Source organism: Condylura cristata, unplaced genomic scaffold (genome assembly GCF_000260355.1).
Source record: "Condylura cristata isolate star-nosed mole 26May11 unplaced genomic scaffold, ConCri1.0 scaffold00014, whole genome shotgun sequence".
Taxonomy (NCBI): Eukaryota; Metazoa; Chordata; class Mammalia; order Eulipotyphla; family Talpidae; genus Condylura; species Condylura cristata.
In genome coordinates this window covers 41,693,102-41,721,042 of record NW_004567115.1, presented here as the reverse complement: position 1 = coordinate 41,721,042, position 27,941 = coordinate 41,693,102, and the positions used below count along the sequence as shown (strand labels likewise).

General features: G+C 41.3%; 1 protein-coding gene across 2 annotated transcripts in view; it reads left to right on the top strand.

Annotated features, from left to right (window-relative positions):
- Positions 1-1,271: 1,271 nt before the first annotated feature.
- SH3RF1 (SH3 domain containing ring finger 1) overlaps positions 1,272-27,941 on the top strand; it is a 151,549-nt gene continuing 124,879 nt past the window's right edge. For both annotated transcript variants that reach the window (XM_012724972.1, XM_004682388.2), the window contains exon 1: positions 1,272-1,755. In XM_012724972.1, the coding sequence (XP_012580426.1) occupies positions 1,363-1,755 (393 nt within the window). In that variant the 5' untranslated portion in view covers positions 1,272-1,362. The remainder of the gene's footprint in view (positions 1,756-27,941) is intronic.

Here is a 27,941-nt window from a genome sequence, read left to right as displayed (position 1 = left end):
CCGGGGCTCCGGGGCTCCGGGGCTCCTGGGCTTGGCAGCCGGGGAGAGGGGCGCTGCCTTGGGGCTCCCTGCCGCCCCGACTCCGTCAAGAACAGCTGTTAATGCTTCATCCAACTCTTAGCCCCGTTTCTCCTAGGCGTCCGCGGTGACATCTGTTTGGGGCTCGGGCGTATCGGCGTGGTCACTGGCTTCATTGCTTTTCCCCGAACGGCCCTATTTTCATAGTATGGTCACCGTTTTCAGCCCAGCATTCCCTTGTCAAATTCTTTCAGCGATAATTTTGCCAGATTTTCTGAATGGATTAGGACAGGCCTTTCATAAATCCGTTTTGGAGTTTGCCAAGCCCTGCCCAGACGGGTGCTTTTCTATTTTCACCCCCCCGCTTTCATGCAAATCTTTAGTTGTGTCCTTTAGAATTGTCAACCTTCAGCTCCTTTTGGTTGGGAAAGATTAAACAGTTCTATTTTTAAAGACCAGTGAAGGAACATATGTATTTAATATTGGGATCATTTACCACAAGCGATCACATGAGGATTGGTTTCTTAAAGTGGCTGCAAAATAGAGAACTTTGTTGGATTTAAAAGTAATTTCAGGTAGAGGAAACGTTCAATTGCTTCTGTTGAGCTTCTCAAATGAATTGAGCACTTTATTAAGGCAGCTCATGTCATTTTGAGAACTGAAGAAATTATGTTCTTTATTGAATTTCATGAATCCTGTTTCTCCAGGAACTCAGTGTAGTATTTGGTTATTTCTGTGCAGTGTACTCCTTAGATAGGTATAGGGATTAAATTTGAATCATTAAAAAGCCTATTTTAAAAAAGAGATTTATTTATGCACACAAGAAATGGGGTATAGACCGGTGGTGTGGGGAGTAAGATTACCAGAGAGATTCGGGGAGCAGAGCAGGCAGATCTACTGAAATACACTGCTCTGGGGAGTTCCAAGGGAGTCAGGAGAGGTCAGCTGTGCCATGTGGGTCAGCTTCCTGCCCTGGACAGGATCTCACGTTGCAGAGGCTGGTGATCAGAGGCTGGTGATCGCTTGATAGCACTGTGTCTTTAACTCCTGTGTCACCAGGGAGTCCCCTAAAAAGTCTATTTTGTTTTTAATTGTTGACTAAGAGTTCAGAAATCACATTCCAAAGGAAAGCTGCAGTATGCAGAGGAAGCACTTTTGTGTACTTTTTGGTTCTTGGCTCCTCTGTGAACCTTTTTCCCAAAAACAATACTAATTTTCAATCTTTTCTTTCTCTCCCCCATGACTCCAGAGCAAGGTCTGCAATGGATGTTACATGAATCATTTTAAGGAATGCACACAGCTATGAACATTTCTGAAGCGTTTTCCTCAGTAAACTAGATAAAGATGGATGAATCTGCCTTGTTGGATCTTCTAGAGTGTCCCGTTTGTCTAGAGCGGCTTGATGCTTCTGCAAAGGTCTTGCCTTGCCAGCATACCTTTTGCAAACGATGTTTGCTGGGAATTGTCGGTTCCCGAAATGAACTCAGATGTCCCGAGTGCAGGACTCTGGTTGGCTCGGGTGTTGAGGAGCTTCCAAGTAACATCCTGCTGGTCAGACTTCTGGATGGCATCAAGCAGAGGCCTTGGAAACCTGGCCCTGGTGGGGGCAGTGGCATGAACTGCACAAGTGCTTTAAGGTCTCAGAGCAGCGCTGTGGCCAACTGTAGCTCGAAGGATCTGCAGAGCTCCCAGAGTGGACAACAGCCACGGGTGCAAGCCTGGAGCCCTCCAGTGAGGGTGAGTAGCCTGTAGAAACAGTTTGGGAATAAAGGCTTGTGGATCACATTTTTTTCTTTATTGTTTGGTTTGATTTTTCTAAATCAGTTCATTGCTAAAGAAGCCAGACATATTGGAACAGAAAGGAAATGATGCTTCATTTATTTTTTTCTTTTGAAAGGAGATTGCCTATCAAGAATTAATTTTCTTACTTTAAAAATTCTCTCCAGGTAGTCTTGATGATCTTTTAAGGTTATGTTTTAGGAAACAGGTAGCAATTATTTAATGAAATCTAAAGCAGTAGTTTTTGTGTGTGTGTTCACAGTAAAATGGAAATTTGGTAGGGTCTTACCTTTTGGATGGAGTGGGGAGAGCCTTGATTTTGTATGTATGTGTACGTATCTGTGATAAATATGTGTGTGGGTAAATCTTGAGTAGGAAATCAAACCTTAATTTCTATATTGCTTAGAGCCATTCTGTCGGTTTTATGAATGCACAGCACAGAATTTACTGGTTGGAGGGATTCTTAACAAATCATGGCCACAGGTAGTAGAATTCTGTTGCTGTGGCAACAAAATGTCATTTAGGACTACACAAGACAGCAGAGACTACCGCTTTCGTGTTGGGTTTTACAGGGAGTGCGAGATAATGTTTTCATAAAAATGGATTTATACTAAGTAATTGCTGAAGTAATTTTAAGTGAAGCTGAATATTTAAGTGAAACTAAATATTTGGACAGTTAGCACAAGTTAGACTTCTAGAGAGTATTGTGAATACTATGTTATGTTAGGGGTGATGGCACCCCAATAAGAAATACTTTTCTGAAATAACAAAATCTATTTTTAAAGAACTGGTAAATAGGATGAGAGTCCCCTCCCCCCTTGCGCCCCCCCCCCCAACCCTCCGAAATTTCTAGTAAACTCTCCAAACTGAGGACTGAAGATTGGAAGACCTGCCCACCCAGTGAGCCGTCCTAGGACACTGCATCTTCCAGGTGTGGCAGACAGCTGTGGCTGTGCCTGCCTTAGCTCAGTCCCTCACTTCCCTCCTAAGCGCAGCTTTGACAAATAATGCAATGGATTAGATGTAAAGTCTGTCAAGCCCTAGAAAAATTTCATCCCTGAGCCTTCTCTGATCCTTTTGATTCATATTTAATTTTTTCAAGAGAGCAAAAATCTTGAGTTGGGAAGGATTCTCTGTATTTGTAGCCCACGTGTTGTGAGAGATTGGTCTACTTTAGATGCTTTGCGCAGAATGCCTTTATTTTATGGGGTTTTACTGGTTGCTTCATTGGTCTAGGTGGACTCATGAATATTTTAACCTCAGAATCAGTGATCAGGTTGATAATTTCTGAATCACCTGACTCAGGTTACTTAGTTTAATGAAGGAGTAGATGTGTTTTCTTTGGAGAGATTTTCTTTCCTTGTTAATTAACTAGAGAAAGCATAGCTTCTGGCTGTGAATAGAAGTAGCCTGGCTGTTGAGGTATTGCCTCACCTGTTGTGAGGAATGCACTGAATGTTTGATTACTGATAAGAAAGAATTGAAGGAGAGGCCTCAAAAATTCAACTACTTCATGTTCTTTGAATTTGAATTTTAACTTTTTCTTTGAATATGGAAATTGACTCAGCGATGCTGTAATATTCACTTATTTGGAAGGCTAAGCTCTCAAAATCGAGCTTCATTTTTCTTAGGTAAGTTATTTTTGAGATTTGTGATCACATCAATATTCTTTTCCTAGCTATATGATTTTCCTAATTACCTCATGTTTCTTAATTTAGTGTGAGAAGAACTACTTGCCAAGAAGTCCAGCTGAACTTCTTGAACTTTTATAATTTGGATAAAATAGTTGCTGTCAAGAAAAGACTGAATATTGGTACAGAGTAGAGGACAAATAGCAGAATTGCTCAGTAATCTGAGGTTGAATAAAGTACTTATAAAATGAACAGTTTTTTTTTTCCCCTACTCTAAATAATTTCTCAAGAGCAGTGCTTGGTTTTTTATATTTTACTTTGAAGAATTTAAAACAACCAGTGCTATACAAATATCCCATGCATCTGAAAATTAAAAGTTAAAAAAACACTGATTTTAAAAGTCAGAAATTTGTAACAAGCAGCCATGTGGAGGTTGTAACGCGCTCCTCGGGATGCTTCTCTGAACTGAGTGACCGTAATAAATCCCAAACGTGCATCCTCTTCCTTTAGATGTTCTGACACCACCAAGTGGTGCTTGAGCTGGTTTCCACATGTTGCGCGAAGCTGAAAGTGATAACATGTGGAATGTTGCTTCGGTTTATTAGTTATGTTCTATGTTCCATTAGAGGCTGGCCATGTGGCTTCCTCATGCGTTCAGCTGAGGTAGATTGTTATCAGCACAGAGGAACATTTCTAACGTGGGACACACATCTTGTTCCCAGAATTTTTGTGTTTCCTGCCTGAAATGAAAATGTGTTGGATTGGAGTCACCGTGGGAGTCTATTCAAGAATTCTTGTTGGTTTTAGGTCAAAGTTAAGCAGTGAAATGAGCCACAGGGACAGCCCTCATACTGCTGACACCTGTTTCAGTGGACTAAAAGTGTACCTACAGAAGATAGAACATTTATATGCATTATATATACATATGCAAAACTAGATGTGGAAGGAATATTTAAGTAACTCCTGTAGATTGTGACCTAACTTAGTGAGGTGTGTGGTTTCATTTCTTTAAGATTTATTAATATTTGTGAATATTTCTCTCTATATATAATTATTTAATGATTTCCTTCTACCTTATTCAGCAAAAGTTAATCACATGACAACTTTCACATGAATTTACAGTTTACTCATTCTTCTCTTTGCCTAACATTTATTTATTAAAAATTTTATTTATTTATGCATGGAAGAACTGGGGTGTAGGCCAGAGTTGGGAGGGGGGTTTGGGAGGTGGATAGAGAATGTTGAGAGGATTCACCAAGACCAGAATGAGGAGCAGAACAGGTGGATCTACTGTTCTAGACTGCTGAGGGGAGTGGTAAAAGAGACAGGAGAGGTCTGCTGTGCCACATGTGGATTAGCCCCCTGGCCAAGATTGAACTCAGACAGCAGTGGCAATAGCATGATGGTGCTTCAGACTTAACCCCTATGCTACCAGGGAGGCCCTAACATTTATTTAGCACTTACTAGGTACCAGTCACTGCCCTAGCTGCGAGGTAGATAGTAAACTAGATACAGATCTGCTTATAAATGTGACTACATGATCAGTCTCATGGGTGGGTGAGACACATGTTGACAACATGCTAACAATGCAGGCTTAAATATGATGGATGTGACAGAGAGGGGTGGAGAGAAGCACCTGTGTTTATTGTGAGGGCGTTTGGATGTGTGGTATGTGCTTGTGTGTGTGTGTGGCCTTCAAAAGCTTCCTTGAGGAAGGAGCATTTGAGCTGAGATTTTTTTTTCTTTCCAAAGATTTATTTGTGCATACAGAACTGGGGTACAGTTCAGAGGTGCAGGGGTGGGGTTGATAGAATTCACCAGAGAAAGAGTGGGGAGCAGAACAGGCAGATCGACGAAGCACACTGCTGAGGGGAGCAGCAGGCAGGTCAGCAGAGGTCTGCCGTGCCATGTGGGTCAGCTCCGGGGCAGGCGGGGATTGAACTCATGCGGAAGTGGCTTTAGCTTCTTAGTTCTGTGCTCTAACCCGCTGCGCCACCAGGGAGGGACCTGAGTTGAGATCTTAAGAGTGAAATGATAACGAGTTAGTTGAGATGGCTTGGGCAGAGGCTGAGGAGAAAGAGGATTCCAAACGCCCTGACCTAAGGTGGGACTGGGCATGGTGTGGACTGAGCAGTTGCTGGCCACAGTACCATCATGCGCAAGGCGTCCAGAGCCCTCTGCAGGCCGTGGAGTACTAGGGGGCGGCTGAGGGGTGCAGCTGGCAAGAGCTGTGCATTCGAGCTTAGAAAAATGGGGTGACAGTTTGGACGCTTGGATGTGAGAGCCAGGAAGGAAAAGTCAAAATGCGGAATTCCAGGGATGAGAAAAAACAGGTGACTTTCCTTTCTGTAGGTGCTTTGTCTGCTTTCATTTCTCCATAGTCACATGCACACCTCCCTTCTGTCTTGTTATGTGCCCCCAAATTCGGAAGTTACTACACTCCTATCTCTGCTGCCTCCGAGTGGGACTGTATTGGGGGGTAGCACCTCTAGATGGTGACTAAGGTGAGCAGTCACTAGGGCAGGCCCTAAGCTGCACAGTGAGGGAGTTCTGCTGAGAGAGGAGATTCACGTACAGATACAGGGAGTGTTACAGGGCACCCCAGTGTGAACTGCATTGCCTGTCTGTGGGCCCTCACCCCCAGCCCGTAACGCTTAAAATTTAGTTGTATTGCAGGCACACACAAAAGGGTCAATAATGGGTTTATTTAGGAAGAGGAGAAAGGAAAAGGAACAATCCAGGGAAAGAAGAGAGATACAAGGTAACTAGAATATCTTACCAGCTAGGCTGACTTGTAGCTCTGGTAACAAACTAACTGATAGCCCCCAGTCACATGGTCCTGAGAGCCATTGCCCAAGCAAGAGAGCCAGGGGACTGCTTAGCTCTGCCCTTGAGTCCTCACAGTTCTTTCCTTAGTGCTGCTGGGAGTCGTAGTTTCTAGTCACTGGAGTAGGGGGCAGCGTGCACCAAACTCTGCAGAGTTCCTGTGGGACATCCTTTCCCCTTAACAGGAGGACTCATGAAGATACCCAGGCCAAACAGCAGCTGCAGGCCCAGGAGAGAGGCCTCAGGAGAAAGCAGCCTGCATCGGGCCATAGAATTTTAGCCTCTGGAACCAAGGAAATACATGTCTTCTGTTAAAGCCAGCCACTCTGTGGTACTTGGCACAGCAGCCCAGCCTGGATTCGCCATAAGCCTGCAGGGGTCCCGTCTTCTGTGTTCTTCACTGTGTAACACAGCACCATCCCTGCGTCCTTCAGTCCCTTCCCAGCTCCTCAGGTGGCCTAGCGAAGTTTCCTAAATTGCAGTATACCAGATACAACAGATCGTTGTGGAGTTGCAGGAAGGAAGTACTGGGACGAGAGAACTACTCCTGTTTTCTACCTTCTCACTAGTTCTGTAGTTGGAGTCTGGAGAGAATGCTTTGTTGGACTTTGGGTGTCCCAGAGGAAAGGCAGCAGAAAGCCAATTGAAGGAAGTGTGTGGAACAAGACCAGGTGACAGGGTTGCTCCAGGGAAGGGTGTGGAGAGCTAGTGCTAGCTGTGAATTGCTCCAAGCATCATCTCTGACCTGTGCTCATGAGTAAGTACCTGTGGACAGATGCTCTCTAAGCCGGAGGCTCAGTTTCGTGAGATGATGTGTACTAGAACAAAGGTAGCAAAGTGCACACTTATGCTGAAAGAGTTTACACCTTGGGCAAGTAAAGATACCAGAAACAACAAGTGAAACAGCATAGCATGAAGCACCAGGTGGGGGAAAGTGAGTAAGACTATAATGAGATTCTTGCGTAGTGGCCCCTGAATTAAATGCCGGGCAGAAGGGTGGAATAAGTGGACTAGAGTGGACAGGACCCAGCAGGACCCTTCCCTGTGCCTGAGGTTCAGAACAGGCACTCCCTGACAAACGGGTCACTGGCTCTGCAGGGGTGGGGGAGGGGGGCTGATTTATTAGTTCATACTGCACCTAAGCAAGACATTTCCTGTGGTAGTTTGAATGGGGAAGACATTTCGGTGTTTTCCAATGGCTGAGTTAAAGTAGAAGAAAATTGTTTTTGTCAGACATGTTGTGGACATCCTTGACCTCTTGCTCATCCTTGACCCTTGTGCTTTTCTCATGTCAACCACATTCATGATCCTTCATTACTGAAGTCAGTTTTGATGGTGAAGTGCCAGGCTGGGGTGTAGGAATGGGTGGAAGGCAGGTGGAGTTCTCTGTGGTGTCTGCAGATCCAGCTTAAACAATATTTAATTCTTCTTTATATAACACATGGTATGTCATGTAACCATTATCAGGTGGCTTTCATCATAACCCTCTGGGGTTAAGTATTATTATTGAAAGCATTAGAATGTAAATTTTAAAATGAGATTCTAAAACCATCCAACAGTATAAAAAAAAATTCAACAGTATAAAAGATGTGTTAGGGAATGTTAGTGTCCTTCCAGACACCTTGGTATACATCTTGGCATATGTATAAAGATCTGTTGTTTTTAACATGAGTGGAATTTCATTTTTCACATATATAATGTTGTATATTTACTCTCTCTAGGAAAACTTTTGTGTCCGAGCATCTTTCTCTGTCTAATGGTAGAAAGTCTGCAGTGAGTTTTTTTAGGTATTGGTCATCTGTCCTGGCTTTCTCTATCTCTCATGGATGTATAAGAAGGCAATGTGTGTTCTTTCGAAGCTGTGGGAAGGATGGCTGAAAAGATAGTTCTGCCTGAGGTCTGCCTGCCAGCAGGTGGTGGAGAAGGGACTCCAGCCTCGTACTCCAGCCACGGGCCTCCTTCCAATTACCACACTCTGCTTATGTGGCAGGCATTCTCCCTAAGCGCTGTGTGCCGGGCAGGGAGTTTTTCTTAGTTGAAACCAGGGGAGGTACTTTTCTTCTCACCTTTGTGATATATCATATATATCATACATATGTGTGTGTGTGTGTATGTACTTTTTTTTTTTCTGATGAAAGAAGGTACCAAATGGAGCTCTTTTCTAGTGACAGTGGACCAGGAAACCAGACATTCTTTAGGTTGGTGTATGTAAAGATGGTTTGTGTGGATCAGAAACCTTGGCCTTTGGTACCAACCCTGCCATTAGTCAGGTGGCTTTTCTCAGGCCAAAAATGCAGATGTTTAGGTTTTTAAAGCTCCACCAGGCAAAGGGAGACAGGGACTCCTAAGTCTGGTTCATTCTTGACTCCAAAACCCTTTGTGGTGTCTGGCACAGTGCATGTACTCATAAGAGGTTTGTTGAACAAATGTTTGCTAGTTTCCCGGGACTGCTGTAGCAAATATCGCCAAGTGCGAGGCTTAGAACAGGAGATGTTTATTCTCTCACGGATCTGGAGACAGAAGCCTGAAATCAAGGTGTTCCCTGAAATGTTCAGGTGAGAATCTTTACTTACCCCTTCAGCGTTTCACACCCGCCAGAATCCTTGGTCTTCCTTGGCCAGTACATGGATCATTCCAACCTCTGCCGTCTCTGCCCATGCATCTGTGTCTAAATGTCCCTCGTCTGAGGACACCAGTCATTGGGTTAGGGCTTATCCCAAAGTAATATGATCTCACCTTAATTTGAACACCTGCAAGCCCTGTTTCCCAAAAAGGTCACAGTCACAGGTAATGGTGGTTAGGACTTGAACATTTCTTCTTGGAGCACAGAACCCATAACAAATGAAAGAATGCCCGGATGAATGAATGAATGAATGAACGAGTGACATGAATTCTAATTATCATCTAGGGATCCTCAGCTTTGCATTCTCTCAACAGTATATGTTTATTTAAACTCTTTGCACTGTTCCCTTATAATCTGTAAGATGGGAAGAATGAGTTAACACTTAAAAAAAAAGATTTATTTATGTATGCATATAAGAGCTGGGGGGTAGGCCAGAGTTTTGTGTGTGGGAAATGTGAGAGGCTTTACTAGAGACAGAGTGGGGAGCAGAACAGGTAGATCTACTGAAATGCACTGCTGAGGGGAACAGTGGGAGGGATAGGAGATGTCTCCTGTGCCATGTGGATTACTTCCCTCACAGAGAATCGAACTTGTGCTGCAGTGGCTGCATATAGTTTCATAGTGCTGCACTTTAACCCCTTGGCCCACCAGGGAGGGCCCATGGGTTAACACTTTTCAATTAATAGTTTGTTTAATGGATACATGCATGAATTAATGTCAAGTGTTTTGAAAATGATAGTGTCAATGTAAATGAGGTATTATTTATTAGTATTATAAAAGGCATCAGTCTTCCTCACAAAGGAATATGATATAATTTCTTTTTGGAGTGACAAGAACTCTAGTACTTGAAAGAAATTAGTATTTGAAAGAAATGAAAAAAGTCATCCATTGGGTAAAATGTTTCGATGTAGAAGTGCCCAGAACAGGCACATGAGCTCAGTTATTTTTTTGTTCTTGTATGTGAGAAAAGGCCAGATGAATGTTCATTCTCTTTGGATACCCTTGGGGATTTCCTTCCCCTTCCCCTCCATCTACATCATGATTCCCACAGCCCTGAATCTCAGGGTGGCCAAAGAAGAGCAATAGAAGGGAGATTATTGTGTTGTTGGTTGGGTAGAGAAAGAAAATTACAGCAAGGGAGGAAAATGAGAAAATCTAGTTTTGAAAATTTAGTTACAGGTCCCCGTGTTCTCTGAGAGGTCCCAGCTTTACTCCTTGGTGTTCTGGCTTCACCCTCACTCAGGCCACAGCTTCAGCTTGGAGGAGCCTCTGTAGTTTGTTCATACTCCTGCACCCTGACACCTTGCATTACCCTGCCCTGGCTTTTCCCTGTAGCTCATGGGGGGGGGGGGGGAGGAATGGGAGGATAGTTAGACACAGATGTGTGAGGCAGGAGCAGGCTCTGGTGTTCCACCACGTCTTCCTTGAATTGCTCTCCAGTTTGCTCTTTATATCATGTCTCGAGAGCCATTAGAAAATAAAAAAAAAAAGGTACATATAAAAGCATGAAGATGGGCAATCTGTCATTTTCTGGGCCTCCCTGGTGGCCTAGGGGTTAAGTCTCAGCACTATCATTGCTTTGGCCTGAGTTCCTGAGTTCCTTCCCTGGCCAGGGAGCTGACCCACATTGCTCAGCAGACCTCTCCTGTCTCACCTGCTGCTCCCCTCAGCAGTGTATTTCAGTAGAGCTGCCTGTTCTGCTCTCCACTCTGGTGAGCACTTCTGGCCTATACCCCAGTTCTTCTACACAAAAATAAATAAAACCTTTAAAAAATTGTATAAATAAAAAAAAATCATATAAAAAAGAAATCGTGTCACTTTTTATCTGGAACTATTTCCCTTATCCCTGGTTTTGCATGCTTTCATTCCCTACCACTGCACCTCTACAGCAAGAATGCTTACTGCTCTCCCATACCAGTGAGGCACCCACTAATGCATTTACTCTCTAGTCCTTTGCCTTACATGGTTTACACAAACCTGATAAGATGTGTAAAAAGCCTTTTTCACTTAAGGTCAAAAGGCAAATGACTTTGTAATTCACTTTGCCGCAGGACTTTAGAAAATAGTGCAATAACATAGTATACATGCTATTTGAAAGAGATTGTCTTATTGGTATAATTTGGTAGATTTTATTGTTGGGTCTGGAGACTTTCCAAAATTTTCCATATACATGAAGGATAGTAGTATTTGCATCTGAAAAACAACCTTCCAAATCATACCAAATAGGTCTGTTCTGCTTTTAGGGAGTGGGGGAACCTGTATTTAATATAATGAGGCGTACACGTGATAGAAACATTAACAGCAACATCGTGCAGTGAGGAACCCACATAGCACATCAGACATCAGTTCAGGGAAGCCTCATTTGCACTGCAACAGCATTGTGTGGTTTCCTTGTGATAGAAACATTACGTCTGGAAACAACCTCACCAGTGTGGCTCCTTCACTCTGGAACTCAGACCTGTCAGCCTTCCAAAAGTTTTATCATGAAGGCTATGATTCTTTCCACTTAAAAATGTCTTTTGCAGACGTCTGAAAGTAGTAACCATAAAACAGAAAATCCCTGCACCCGACCACCGAGGGTTGCCCTGCAGTCCTCGCCAGTGCCTGTCAGGAGGAGGGTAGCAGTTGCTTCGTGAATGGTGACATATGGGTAGCTGTAAACACAGCCATTTTAAAGATAGAGGTGTGAGTGGGCTCTTTCGGGGTAGCTGGGAGAGGAATGGAGGTGCCATTTTAAATGGTTGACAGTAGCAGTTAAGTAGTAGATTATTTGCTTTGTGAAACATGGAAAAAGAGCAGTAGGAGGAGGTGCCAATGGATTTTTAAGTTACATTAAATATAGTGCAGAAGCGCAAGGATTGTCAAGTTTGAACATTTCCCAGTTAGCCTAAGGAAATAAAAAATTCCTTAAGCTGTTTTTGATTGAAAAAAAATCCTTTTGAAATATTACATATTCACTCTTTATAATTCAGCATTGAATCAACAGAAGTATATTTTTGCTGTTTTTCAAATGTAGTTGAGTGATTGTAACAGTGAAGAATTACACAGAAATGAAAGTTTCCTACAAGGTATAGCCTCATATCTAGCTTACATTTACAGCAGAGATCCCCCCCTCCCCAAATAATAATTATAAAGCAATTGAGCAAGATCTTGGTGAGGGTGCAGAGAGCCCTGCATTTTGTTTCAGGTTCTTGGGAGTGTGTTTGAGCTCTGATGTTTGAGAGTTGGTATAACATTTGTTTTGTTATAAGGAGATTCAGTTTCTAAAGAGCTGAAAGTATTCTCATTTCTGATTATGTAATTTTTTAGTTTTAAAGATCCTTATGAGATTTAAAGCTTTCTTAATATATTAAACAGGGTAAACATTGTATGTGTAATAAAATTGTTTCAAACTTTAACTTTCCTTTGCTCTGCTATTCAAACTGATAGCAATTTTTTTTCATTGTCGAACATGTCTTTTAAGTATACTCTTTGATAACCATTTTCTAGCTTTTCACGTTTTTAATCCCCACCCCTAATATGCAGTTGAACTCAAAAACAAACAAAACAAAATAAATGCTTAAGTCTTTGAGGCTAAAACTTATGGTCATTTAGTAGGCCTAAATGTTTTCATTCATTATTATGTGTTTCATAGTACATAATGCTATTCATTTTTCTATTTTCTATTCATTTTGACAAAACAAGTCCAGACTATTCAAATTATTGGAAGCCTTATTAATTCTGTTGTACAAAGACAGAGAGAAGTTGCTGAAACCAAAGTGCTAAAAACAGGCATCACTGCACAAGTAAACTTTATGTGTTAGGGACTGCCTGGTGGCACAAGGGGTAAAGTCTCAGTACCATGAAGCTATCCACAGCCACTGCAGCATGCAGACCATCCCTGGCCAGGGAGGTGACCCACATGATGCACCAGACCTCTCCTTTCTCAACTGCTGCACTCCTCAGCAGTATGTTTCAGTAGATCCACTTGTCCTGCTCCCCACCTCGCTCTCTTTGGTGACTCAACTCCACTACATCCCTCTGCACTTCTGGCCTACACCCCAACTCTTGTATGCATAAATAAATAAACTCTTTAAAAAAATGTTATGTATTAGCTGTTCCAAGAAAATCCAACTCTGGTGCCAGAAAAGCACTGAGTCCCATGGTATAAGGTATGAAGGTAGCTGGAATCTTGACATCCGCTTCCTATAACCTGCAGTGGAAAGAATGATGGAGACCTGGTTGCTAGTCTTGATTTTGTGATTTCAAACCATGTGCTATAGTTTCCTCTTTTAAGAAATAAGGGCTCTTACTTACAATAAGTAAGCCTCTGGAAGCAACCCTCTGTTATCATGCCCCAAAATAGATGAAGAAGAGGTGGTACATGCACACAATGGAATATTACTCAGCAACCAAAAAAGATAAGCTCAGGCCATCTGCAGCAACAAGGGTGGAGATAGAAGAGATCGTGTTCAATGAAATAAGCCAGGAAGAAAAAGAAAAATACCGGGTGGTTTCACTTTTAGGAGGAATGTAAGGGATCAGGAAAAAAAAATTATAATAAAGTAATCAAAAGCAGCAGACAACTATAAACCAGAGATATTCTGCAGGGGGCAGGAAGGGAGAAGAGCACATGGGACTATGTGATGGCACACAGGTGAATTGGTGGTGGGAATTCCATGGGGACTACCACAGATGAAAAAGCATACATTGCACAAAAATGAAGAATGATGTAAAAAATACATAAAATTTTAAAAATTAAAAAAAAAAAACAGAATCAAGGGCTTGTCTGATATATCATAGTTCCTTTGCAGCCCTGACATTGCTTTGACATAACTTACTCTGGCAATGGTCAGCTCTGTTATCAGAAATTTAGGACACACTGAGATTGGTGGCTGGGTAGTGCTTTGGTGCCGTAAGGTGCACTGCACCCCTCACGGTCGCCCTCAGACTCTTGGGGTCTGTCTCTGCGTTCCCTTCAAAAGCTGATGCCTCACCTGCTGCAGGAAACTTTGGGTGAACTGCTGGGTGGATCTGCCTCTCTCCTACCTGAGTGTCATCTTCCTGTGAAGTCAGACTGCTTGAATTTTGAGTGACAGTTGGAATGTTCATGTTCATTAAGATGTTCTGCTCTTGGATGGGTATGAGTTCATTAAACCATATTGCTTTTCCCATTTTTACTGACTTTCTAACAGACTTAATGGTTATGCTGAGAGAGGGGGATTAGAAGTCATAGGGCTTTTGTGGGGTCAGACAAGTCTGGATGGGGATGTACAGTGAGAGCTTATGTGGGTGACCATGTAATTTATCTTTTGTGCTGGGTCACTTTTGGCAGTGGAGAGGGATGCTGTTGTTGATTTTGCAGAGTCATCAGGGGCAAACCAGGACTGTGTGGAGCAAGCAGGGTCATATGCTCACCCTGAATGAGGGCAGTGTGAGTGAGGCTAGGATCTAGAAGAAGGTTCCATCAAGTGTGGGGAAGATGCCAAAGAATATAGAAGGTCTTTCACAGATTCCAAGGGAAATGCAGGGAATTGATTTCTTCCTCTGAATGCTCCTGTGTGGTTTCTGCTGGAGAGAAAATGTGATGTAGCAGAAAGACGGGAGATTGAGCATCCCGCAGACCTTCCTGTATCCCTTGCTATCTGTGGGACTCTCGGGCTGTTAGTTCCTGGTCTGTCTTTATAGCATGATGCTCTCTGCTTTCCAAGATCCTGAGGTTTACATGAGAAGAGGACTTGGTACCCAGGATTTAATAGCTACTCAGGAAATGCTGCTGCCTGTTTTTTTTTTTTTTTTTTTTGTCCCCTTTCCAGAAATCAGAGCTTTTAGCACCACTTACGAGTTACATTGTAAATTAAGCTGTTTGTATGTTTCTGGTGTGTGTGTATGTGTGTGTGGGAGGAGTTGGTACCCTAACACATAACATTATTGTTAGAGGACATTTCCTTTTGTTTGTAACCACCAGTTTAAACTTCAGAGATGCTACATGTGGGCCCTCCTTGGTGGTGCAGTGGTTTAAAGCACAGCGCTAGCTAATAAGCTAAAGCCACTTCAGCATGAGTTCAAACCCTGCCCACCCTGGAGGTGACCCACATGGCATGGCAGATGTCTCCTGACCTGCCCACTGCTCCCTTCAGCAGTGTACTTTGTCGATCTGCTTGTTCTGCTCTCCACTCCATCTCTGGTGTATCCTCTCACTGCCTCTGCACCTCTGGCCTGTACCCCAGTTCTGTATGCATAAATGAATAAATCTTTAAAAAAAAAAAAAGATGCTACATGCGTAGTCCTGGTTCTACCACTAGCTGGAATGTGACACGGGCTCTGTGGGCCTCACCTGTAAAAGGAGATGATGAGAACGATGAGAACGATATCTCTTGTGCTTCTTCCTGTACCTGGTCCTAGGATAGGAGACGTGGCCACTTACAGTGTATTAGCTCATCTCTGGCTGTTTTCATTTTGTCTGCCATCCCTCCCTCCCTCCCTCCCTCCTAGTCTTCCTTCCCCTCCCTCTCCTTCCTTCCTTTCTTGACTATATGGGGAAAATAATAATTCAAATAATTTAAATTACTTTATCTTTTGGCTTTGTTAATTTGGCATAGTATTGAAAAGGTTTGGTGCATAAGATGGCTATAGGGACAATTAGGTGTGTTTTTGTAATTTTTAAAAAATCTAGTACTAGGAAAGATGATTGTGTCCTCACATGTGTGTGTGCATGTGTCTGCAAAGTATTCCATTGTGGCCAATTTCTATTACTCCTACTCTACTTCCATAGCATCAAGATTACATTGCTTTAATATGTATTACAGGTCAGTTTAACCAGGTTTTGGTTATCTTTTAGAGCAACCGATTTCTTTCTATTTAGAGCAACCGATTTCTTTCTTTTTTTTTTTTGTGACTAGAGCATTTCTGTCCAAAACATGCATTTATGTAACTCATAACTCTAATTTTGGAGCTGCAGCAGTAGTAAAGAGACTTGCTGTGTTTCAGCTTTCAATAAATTTATGTTTTTTCGAAATGGAGCTTCTATTTATAGCTAAAATATTCACTTCCTGATTTTGTGGGGTAAGAAAGGACTGAACATTTTATGAAGATGATCATCTACTTTATTGAAACAAGTCTCTTAGAAGGATCTTTCAAAAGCTTGTTGGTAACTTATCCCAGTGCCTTGCAATCTTCATAGCCAGGAAGTTATTTTTTTTGTATCAAACACACACCCTGTCCTTGCAGTTTAATCACCATCCTCTCATCCTGTCCTTAATGGAAAAGAAGTGATCCCTTGTACCAGCTCTACCAGCTCCTCAGCCCTGCCCTGGCAGGCCCCTCCTCCTCCCTGACCATCTTTTATCTGGCCTAAATAACTGTTTCCCTTACATGCCTCTCAGGATCCATTTCCTAACATTTTAATCATTTCAGTCGCTTTCCTTTGGATGCTGTCCAGCTTCTGCTCATCTTGCTTGGGTTTAGGGCCAGAGTAGCTCTTTGCTTGGTAATGAAGTTCCAAATAGGATGCAGTGTTGTGGGAGTGCTGCCACCTGACCTGAGCTCACTGCTTGTTTTTTTTTTTTTTTTTTTTAAGATTTATTTATTTGTACATACAGAACTGGGGTACAGGCCAGAGGCTCAGGGGTGGCGAGAGGCAGATAGACGAAGTACATTGCTGAGGGGAGCAGCGGGTGGGTCAGGAGAGGTCTGCCACGCCATGTGGTCACCTCCGGGGCAGGTGGGGAACAAACTCATGTGTAAGAGGCTTTAGCTTCTCAGTGCTGTGCTTTAACCTGCTGCACCATCAGGGAGGGCCATTGCTTGTTTTTTGTTTTTTGTTTTTTTTTTTAAGATTTATTTATTTATTCATACAGAACTGGGGTACAAGCCAGAGTTGCAGGGGTGGTGAGAGGCTTCACCAGAGATGGAGTGGGGAGCAGAACAGGCAGATCAACGAAGTACACTGCTGAGGGGTGCAGCGGGCAGGGTCAGGAGAGGTCTGCTGCGCCATGTGGGTCACCTCCTGGGCTGGGGATTGAACTCCCACAGAAGCAGCTGCATCCAGCTTGCAGTGCTTTGTCCTAACCCGTTGCGCCACCAGGGAGGGCATGTTTTTACATCCTGCTGTTATGTCCCTTTAAAATGAACACATTACCATGCAGAATCACACTTTCCTGAGGCCTTTAGGTTGTCTCTTTTACTGTTTGGTTTTCTCCCATCTCTTAGTTGAGTGGTTAGCTTTTACTGCCTGCTTAATTAAACTGCTTCCTGTTGTCTCTGTAATCTTGGGAGTCTCAGCAATTTGTGACCATCAGCAGGGACAAAAAAAAAGGTCATTCCCAAATGTTAGTTATTTTTATTATTTTAATTTTATTGAGATAATGTTGGTTTTAGGACACTACCTAAGTTTCAGGTGTGTGGTGTTGTACTTCAGTATCTGCACTGTTACACCAGCAAAAGTGTAGTTTCCACCCACCTGCCCTGCAGTTAACTCCCTTTATCTTTCTTATCTACTCCTTATTAAAATACTACTTTAATAGATATTTATAATGATATAGACCTATGTTTCAGCTTAAAGAAAAACTTGTTCACTACATTTAATTTCGGTATCCTCTGTCCCCATTTGCTAGTTGATCATTCTCTAGTTGATTGTATTTAAGTTTTGTCTCCTGTACTGAGTTATATATCATTGGGGAGCAGAAATTCAGTTTTATCCCTCTTTCCTATTCTTCACTATAGAAAAAGTAGTTGGTGCTCACTTTAGTAAATTACTGTTATTTAATAACTTTCTGATGGAGTCTAGAAAGGTCTGTGTGGACACATTCACATCTTCATCAGAGAGAGTACCGAACCCTGCGTATGAGCGAGGTGTACTCCATCTCATTCATATCGCTGTCATTTCAGTCAGCCATGAACATTTATTTACCCAAAGACTGGGTAAACCCTGTGAAACTTGGCTAAAACTGGATCCTGAATAACAGTTCTCTTGAGGTTGACCCTGAAGCATTTCTGTTACACCCTCTATGGTGGTCTAGAAATCCTATTTTCCTAGTTTATTAGAAAGGATGTTCTGTTGATTTGAATCAAAAGCCATATAAAAGTTAAACTCTGTGATCAGCTATCTGATTCCTCCCAGGCACATCATCATTCTGACATAGAGGAAAATGAGAAGGATCTAGTCAGAACTAGGTATCTGCAAGTAATGTTGATTGTTATCAAACACCTTGTGATTTCTCTGCTTGCAAATCTCCTTTTGTAATGAAATGTTAGGTGTGATGCAGATTATGAAATATGAAGTCATTCCTGTGGTAGGTAATCCTGGGGACGTTAGAAGCACAGGTCACAAGCTGGTTAGCAATGTGCCTCCACATTTGAAATCCCATGAGGGACAACATACTCATTGAAAATTAAATTAAAATTCTTGAGAATGAAGCAGAAAGGGGGAAGAAAAGGGCACTTAGCAGAATAAATTAGCCCCAAGGGACTCTTTCCAACTCTCAAATCATAAGCTGGCCCACTATGAAACATGACAAGACCTCCAGGATCTCTAGATACCTGCAAGGCTGAATCTGTGTGATTGTTAATGTAGCAAATATTTAACTGTAATGCATGGGAATACCTTGAGTTATTATTAGGATCACTACAAATAAGTAATGCGATCACTACAAATAAGTAATACTAACTCTACCTAACTTTTCATTATAGATGAAAAGGAATGACCTATCTTGAGGAGTAACATGTTTAGGAAGGCTTGGTAACCCTAGAAATACATCTTGCTGTGGTTACCAGGTATGCTATGAATGAGCAGCTTTGTGTGGAAGGAGTGGGACTGTTAGGTGAATATTTATTATGTAAATTCATCTGTGTTCCTAGATTTGTTTAGATTTCTTCTTTGTGATTCCAGCTTGCTTTCTTTCCTTCACTGAAAGGCAAATTATTTTTCACATTAACCTGATAGGTAAATTTCTCAGCCCCCATTGGGTGAGTTTTTTTGTCTTTCCACTTTTGTAGTATTAGGTCAGTATCTGGGCAGAGAGTACCCATCATTAACTTATATCTTGTTTTTAACTGTAGCTATGCTATAATCCACCTATCCCTCAGGTAACTGGGGAATTGTTGGCCAGTTGGGGGTTTATTTAACTTGCTTTATGCTGAGTGATGTATGTTAAAATTTAGAATATATCAAAAAAGAGGTTGTATCTTACTCATATACATACTTAGTCATTCAGTATGCTCTTCTTCTGTGCCTGCACTAAATGCTCACGATTTCTTGACCTGGTTCCCTGACACTGGGATATTAAGCCAAGGAATAGAATAGGCAGAGTAAAGATAGATTGAAGTTAGTAGATTTTCAGTGTGGTACTTAATATCAGTTTTTATAGTTGAATGTTTTCTGACAGGTACTCTGCAGAGTGGCTTAATTATTGGCAGTCACCTACTGGATAATACCCCTGCAAAGTTGGGAGTAACCATAAGTAGCTTTAAGATGAAACAGGAGCAACTTTAGTTTGACAGGAAAACCACTTCTAAATGGTCCTGAAGTTATTTTAAGAATTGATTATATGGGGTAATGTTTCTGACTTAAGAAATGAAATTCTTAAACTTCCTGACCTAGGAAGAAAGTATTTAGCAAGATGTTTTGTGATACTGAAAGAACGAAGTTCAGCAGATCTTCAAGTAATACTGCGTTTTATTCACATTGATGAAAAAAATCTAGACCTGGGGCCACTGAATGGAATTTGTGTGGAGTTTGCGTTTTCTCTCCATGTCAGTGTGGGTTTTCTTTTAGGTATTCTGGTTTCCTCCCACACCCCAAAGATGTGCACATTACGTTCATTGGAGGGTCTCAGTGTTGTGTGTGTGTGTGTGTGTGTGTGTGTGTGTGTGAGATGCGATGTATCTGGTCCAGCTTGGATTCTCCCTATGCCCTAGGTCTCAGCCACTTGAGACCTTGAACTGGAATAACTGGGTTGGAAAATGAATGAATGAACAAATGGATACAAATGGTTGCTTGGGCTGAAGTTTGATGATGTTTTTGGTCACCAAAAAGTATGCTGTAGACACTTAATTCTTTTTAATATCTACTAGCTTATGGTAAAATAGGTTTTATTTTACGGCATTTCATGTAAAGGCACAGTATCCATGATATTAGGTGAGGGCCTTCTAGGTAAAATTCCTTCTGTTCTCAAATAACTTGCTTTGCATTGATAGTCACTGTTTGAAAAAGGAAACTGATGTATTTTATAAAACGGCAAATTTAACAGGTCCTCAGTGGTGAAGATGTAGGGCTTCCTCTTCTGTTCTAAAGGCAACCTGGAACTTTGGCTTGACTTCACCTTCCACATCTCATGTAGCTGAGTCTCCAGAGAATGTGCTAGAGTCCTTATTCCTGTAGATAAACAATCATTTACAGCCTCCAACTGATAAATACACTTAGTTGGCACAAACACATAAGATCAAAGGTGACCTAAACAATATATAGTTTTGATTAATGAATAAGCTAAGGCTTTTCCTTAACGTTTGAACAAAGAATGCTGTCACAAACAGTTCTGTGAATAAAACAAGTAGAGGCTGAAGACTGGAACTGTTTTTAGTAGGCTGGGCAGCCCCTAAATCATTCAAAAGTAATGAAGCATTTTTCTGAAACCGATTGTGTTTCCTTATGAAGGAAGCCACCGTTGTTCCGTGTCACTGATGCATTCCTTATAGGTGAGCTCACTCTGCATCGCTGATACCTTTTTTTCTTTCATAAAAAGGCAATGTAAACCTCTCCCAGTGCATTCTTTTTCTCACAGTGCTTAAAATAAGGCTTAAATATACCTGTCCATTAAAAGCTTTTGAAGGACAAAAGCAAACCTCAGAGGCTTTGTGAGCCATGAATTGACAATAAAAGACTCTATGCTTCTGTTTTTCAAATAGCCTGTTTAAGGACAAAAGAACTATTCACTCCTACATGACTTTCATGTAGTTATAATAAAAGAGGGGAGTATGATCATCTTGTTTTGTCCCTGATTTTTGAGGCTGCTAGTCTGAGATTACTTGAAACAACAGTTTCCAATTATTCAAACTAATGAAGTCACTGAGAGGAGTGTTCATTATTGAGTGTAGAAACATCTTTCTTAAGGTAGAATTAAATGAGTTGCTCCCAACCCTGCACAAAATATACAGAGTGAAAGCATGCAGGGTTATTAGATGAAGCTCTTAACTGTGGAAAGTCTCCTTCCTCATCCTGCCCCCCCCACCCCGTGTCTCCTAGAGTCATTGTGATGTGTCACTTGTTCAAAACAATAAAATGACCCATTAGACTTAACTATTCCGCCTGAGCCAGCCCTATCCTGCCAGCTTATCTTTGAAGCCTATATATTTTCTTCCAGCCATGCAAGTTCTTGCTGTTTGCCAAAGCACTGAGATGGGGCCTTCGTACCTGTTCTTTGCCCTGCTCGGAAGGGAGGCAGGTCTGCTTTTTTGTCTGATCACAGTATGGCTGGCTCCTTCACTTCAGTCTGATTCTGTGTCAAATATGTCTTTTCTTCTTCTTTTTAAAAATATTTATTTATGCATACAGAACTGGGGTATAAAACAGCAGTATGGGGGGATTGAGAGGATTCACCAGAAACAGTAGAGAACAGAACAGGTGGATTGACTGAAATATACTGCTGAGGGGAGCACTAGGTGGGACAGCAGAAGTGCCATGTGGGTCACCCACCCTGGCTGGGGATCCAGGTTATTCTGCAGTGGCTTCGGGATAGCTTCCCTGTGCTGTGCTTTTAACCATTGTGCCACCAGAGAGGCTCTCATGTCTGTCTTTCTTAGAAGAGTCTTCTCTGACCTCCAGTTCCCAAAGTCCCCTCACTCTCTTCCTGTTTATCTTGAAGTCTTGCCTTGTTTTATTTTTCTTTGTAACACTTGTGCTTGTTTAAAATTACACATTTCTTTGTTATCTTCCTTGCCCCCAAGAGATAGTTTTTTGAAGGCCAGAACTTTCACTTTATTCTTGTCTTATCCCCCCCCCCCAAGTTACAACACTACTTTGTACATAGTAAGAATTTGCTAAGTTAACAAATGGGTGAATCATTTTCATTTGATGCCTGTTGGTTACTCTGTACACCTCATGTTGAAAAAAAATGAGGCAAATAGGAACATGATTAGTCATTTAGATGTTTATGCTGGAGCTGAGAAATTTTATAGGCGAGTAAATTAAAGTGTCATATTTGCTTATTTGGTGATTCATTTTGTATTGTTTTGTTTTATGAAGATAAATGTGGGATGACTTATAAAATAATCTTGCCAAGATTTTTTTTCCCCCTTAGAGATGAGCAACGTGATTTCAGATGATAACAGTATCTCTGTTTTTAGCTTACAGAAATGAATCCACACCCTTTCTAACTGATAGCACTGGCTTAGAGCTACACTAGCCCTGTTACAGTTCTGAGAACACCAGCTAATGACTGTATGGAAAGGAAAACTGACTTTTTCATCTATTTCTGCCAATTCTTATGCTTAACATATTCTTGGGAAGGGAAGTAACATTGTTTTCTGTACCTAAAACTGTTTAAGAAGTGGGTGGAAACACCGATTAATCTTGGCTGTGTCGTGACTGGAGCTCATTTCCTCATCTGATGTTGTGTGGATTCAAATTAACCTTCAGATATCCTTTCTGTTCTTTGCAAAATAATATAACCAATTTGTGATGGATTCTGTTGAGTGGCCTGATTTTGTTGACTGATGTCAGAAATAAATTTCCTTTGCCTAATCTAGTCTGGTTATAAGACTTTATGGACAGTCCACTCAGTATGCCTACTCATAAGTAGTACTGCAGTCATGTGCTCAGCAACATAAATCTGCGTGTTTTCTCCAGCTTGTTGACTCTGGGAGTTTCAGCGTGCTAAAAATTTATTTTCTCAGGGCCCTCCCTGGTGGCGCAGCCAGTTAAAGTGCAGCACTACGAAGCTCTCTGCAGCCACTGCAGCATGAGTTCAATCCTGGGCCTGGGAGCTGACCCACGTGGCGCAGCAGACCTCTCCTGTTTTATCTGTTGCGCTCTCAGCAGTGTGTTTCAGTCAGTCTGCCTAGGTCCTTGGAAGGAGGCAGTGCAGTGCAAGCAGGGGACTCTTGGAGCTTGCATCTGGATAGCCACAGACATCTGCCAGATGATTGGCAGATCTGTCCAGTTGAGGGAGCCCAGGTGCTGGTTCCCTGAGCCTGGAATGTCATGATGCCTCCTCACATTCCACTTCCAAGCTCAGAAACCCCTTTGCTGTCTTCAGGAGAGTGAGGCTCTCTTTGACCTTTAACCCGACGCCCTGCCCCTCCCCAGCATATGGGTTACCCTCATTTGTCAAGTGACACAACGTTAGGAAGTTCTGACTCCAACCTTCCCTCTGAACTCAAGGTCAGACAAAAGGCAGAGATCTTGGGCCTGGCCCCCAACTTTGCATTCACTGTAGACTTGCTCCCATCATCTCTCGGTCTGCAAATGTGGCTCCCCTCATTTATTATGCGCTCCCTGGATTCAGCACACACCCCTAATGCTGCTGTGAATGCTGTTCCATCACCCATTCCCTCTGCAAATATTTATCCAGGGGATGCCAGAGCTACCTGGCCAGCCTCTGCTATTCACCTGCTATGATCCCTGTCCAAAGCCACGAAGCATGCCTCTTCCTTGCCTCTCCCGCCCCTTTCACTTTTTGTTAGTCTCTTCTTATCTCTCCCTGCTCCCCGCTTCTGCTCCATCTCTGGTTTCAGAGTCTGTGCTTCTGTCTTCAGTCATCACCTTCTTTCTCTGTTCATATCTTCATATCTTTTCCTTATTTCTCAACTACATTTAATTCATAGAAAAACCAGTGGTGTATAATGCAGTAAAAGGTGGCTTTAAAATAGTCTCTTTATGCAAAATAGAAATCTGTCTCCTATTTTTAGATGAAAAAATGTGAGATGATTTATGTTTTTCTACAGGAGTCTCGCTAGATTGTCATATTTACCATGCGATTACTTTATAGATGAAAAAATTTGAATTGGTTTTTAGTTTCAGAGTAAAATAATTGCTGGTTAAATGACTTGCATTAATGGATCAGATCCAGTTAATGTAAGTTTGTGTCTCTCTTAAAATAAAAGTTAAAAAATTAAATTTGTTCCTTGGTAATTTGATTTGTAGAAGTGGGGAACAAAGAATTCCAAACAGAGCTTTTAAAATCAGTTCTAATTAATTGTGTGTGCAGATGCATCAGCTGAGATTGGGAGGCAATTAGTCTAATTATGTTTAAAATACAGTTGCATGCTTAAATAGATAATCACACCCTCAGGCCTGCCTATCTTTTTCTACTTTCTCCTTTAGGCACCTAATGAATTTTTTGGCCATTAAGCATGACCTCATCAGTGTCTGTGGAGCAGAACTGAGTGACAGATGCAGATGAGGCAGGGCAGCTCCTCTCCCCCCCTAGAGTCTGCTTCAGCGGGATATACCCGCAGCACACCTAGAGAGGAAGATTAAGATTCGCTTAGGGGAAATTTAAATTTTCTAACTAACCTTATCCCCCCTCTTAAACTTAGTTTTGGAATGCTGGGCTCGCACTCTATAAAATAACTTTCTCATCCCTCAGTTTAGAGTACTATGGCGGAGTCCTGTTGTGCACATATGAAAGAATTTGAGTTTCATAATAAAACTTGAATAATTACCTAACAGTAAATCATTAGCATGAAAGATTCAGTTGTTGGCGAGGTTAGGGGATCAGGGAAAAGTGTCATCTGGGCTTCTGAAATAGTTTTATACCCATCTGGTCTTTCAGTTATTGTGGCTTACAATAGATGTGATACCCCTGACAAAGCTGTGTTTTTCTTTTTAGCTTTAGCAATTGATATTTGTACAGGTGAATGACCAGAGATGTTTTCCCTGCCTTTCATTAAAAACTAATGTAACTACATTTCTCTTCAGTAGATTCAATTTTATTGGGAGAATCTGTTGAAGGTGGTCTGGTACAAATACTCCCTTATTGCCCTTCTTTTGGTTTCTGGTAACATTAAACATGATTTATAAATTACATTTTCATTTTATAGGATATCCTGCAGTTCAAGACTATATTCTTTATTACCAACCTACCGCAGTGATTTTGCTTTTTCTTTCAGCTGCATTTGCTGTATTTCTGACTACTTGCAGCAGAAACTGAGTTTACAGTCATTGCTATATTTATAGCTGTATTGATAAGGTTTTTCTACAGGTAGTCAAGAATGGTCTTGAATGTTGATAGCTGGTGCTATTAGGCTAATTGGAGCTTTGTTTCCTGGATTGCTTTTGCTAATTCTGGTCTAGGAACACAAGCTTACTTCATCATTCATGGCTATCCATGAATTACCATGAATGATAACCTAGCATAGCAAGAGATTTGAAGTACAGACAAATATGAGTATGTAGATGATTGGTAAATATGACTTGTGCTTTGTGAGTGTGCATATCATCAGGGCCTTACCTGTACAAAGATTAAGTAAGATTTGTTCAGAGGGGGCATTTCCATTTTACTCCCTTCCTAGATGTTTACCCTATCAGCATTGGAAGAGGTGAAGTTGGTATTGAAAAATTTATTCTTCCTTTTTAGTGTTTGACATAAACTATGGTAAACATAAGCAAACTCTTGGAAAATCTAGACCAGTTCAACAACTTGGTTTATGATACAGCAAAAGAGCCAGTCATGCTGTTTCTGTGATGAAGCATTTAGTGCATTTACCTCTATGTGTCAGGTAACCTGTATATATACAGCCTGCACTTTGTATGACTTATGCTTACAACTGGATAATTTGACTACGAATTAGGTGATTTGATTTTACAATTTCAGTTTCATTGCTTTTCATTTCTTATTAATAAAATGTTTAAATAATCATACAAGACAATTTAAAGATATTAAAAGAATTAACAGAGTATACAAACAATGGAAAACTTTAGCAGGCTTATCCCCATGGGGTTGTCATTGTTTCTTGGTGTAAATATGTGTGGTCGGAAAAAAAGTCATCACTCTATTGTGTTCTTCAGCACCCTTCATGTGTCATTTTATCATTCATATCCCCACATACATTTTGTTTAGTTTGGATATTGGATTTTGTGTCTTTACCCTGCAAGTAATGCTGATTATAGTTAGAGGAATCAAAATTATTAACGTAGGGTCTAGGATAATTTAGATTGATTGACATTCTGGCATTGGCAGTATAGAGTATTCTTGAGTCCCTGGAAAGATGTATTGTGAAACTCCAAGACTGGTAGAAAGAGATTATCTGTGTAGTGGCTTAAAAAAAAAAAAAAAAAACCTGAGAAGAGCTTTTACAAAAGCAGCAGGAAGTACTTACTGAATCAGCACTGGTCCATTGTGTGGAAGGGTTTGCAGATTTCTAATTAAGGCACTGAATACTTACAATCCTCAATTCACATGGAAAAATGTTTAAATGGTGGTGAGGCATGTGTAGGTCTGTGTTTGTATGGGGCAGCTGCATGTAGTGAGTTGATAGTGAAAATTAGCCAAAAATATTATGTGTGGAGACAGGCAGAAAAATTGGAGTGGAGTGCCCCAAAAAGGACAGAATAACAACCCAAGTCACTCCACACGATAGCTAGATCAGACAAAGGGATGGCCGAAGCACAATGGGAGCGTGTAGAGGCCTGTTGCTAAATCAGAAGTGAACAGGAATGCAGTTCAAAACCTCATTTACTACTCTTTAGTCTGTTGCCCTAGAGACAGACTTAACATATTGACTTTGGCAACTCCCGGGTAGCTTGCCATGTCTGTAGCTATTTAAGTGAAAATCTGAATTTGTGATTTAAAAAATGTAAGTTTACCCAAGGTGGTGCAACAAATCACATGTGGGGTTGGGTGGGGACTTCCAGAAGGTTCTAAGTCATCTTTTGGAAAATAATGCAATATAGGGACAAGGTAGAGAATTCTGAGTCTAAAGAATTCAAATAGGTACGTATAGTAAAGGGAAAGCAAAACTGATTGAAACCCGGTGCGAGAGACTGTGGAGACTGATTTAAATTTCAGGCATCATCTCATTTTGTAGCTTGAATGAGGTAACTGGAGAATGTAGATAGCAAAATTAATCACCAGGGGAGTGCTTAAAATATTGTTTAAAGATTGAAATGAGAAAATTAGCCTAGAATGATGGTGATTCATCCTGTCCTATATATAGCATTTATATATGGGGTTTGGCAGCTTCCCTGCATGCTGCTCTCTCTGCCTTTCCTATTTGGTTATTGTTATTTTGCGGTTGCATTTCAAAGGTTTTTCCTTGAAAAACACTAGTCAAACTAGGGATTGTTTCAAAAGTGTCAAATGCAAAGTGGAGTTGGGAGAAGGGGCCTGGAGGCAGAAACAGCTGCAGAACACTTCCCTGCTGTGCTGTTTTCCAGGACCACCTGTATCAGGAACCTTAGGGTGCTTATTAAAAATGCAGGTCTCTGTCCCAACTGGTTTCACGTTCCTGGGGCCTGGACCTGGGCACAGGAATCTGTATTTTGACCAAGTTCTTGCGTACAGTAATGCGTGATGGAATACACTTTCAAACCATAAACGTAAATCTTAGCTATTAAGACATATGGATTTAATGTGTCATCTCTTTCCTCTGGTATTGATTCTGAGAGCAGTATTCTATCTTAGATATGATTCTGGGTAGAAAAGGATTATTTAGATGCTTAGGACTGGGGCCTCTACCCAAGTGAGGTATTTGTGTGGGAAGAAAAGTTGTTATAGAAAGCATTTTTATGTTTGTGATTAAATCACACATCATCTTAGTGACGGAAATGCATTTAGACACGTTATTTTCCCCTTGGGGATAGTGACAAAATCGTTCAGGTTTATAATTTTTACTCTTCTGTTAAAAAGAAAATGTTCGAATTTGAACAGATTTAATTAAGAATCAAATTCTGCCTCCCCACCAAAGATTCTTATTTAGAATATTTGTGGCAGAGAAGTGTTACTGTTCAGGATATATAATTTTCAGATTTTATTCAAAAAATAAGTGACCTGAAATTCAGGTGACCTGAAACTTGATCTCATATCTTTGAAAACAGAGTTGGAGGCTAAAACTTGATCTCATATCTTTGAAAACAGAGTTGGAGGCTA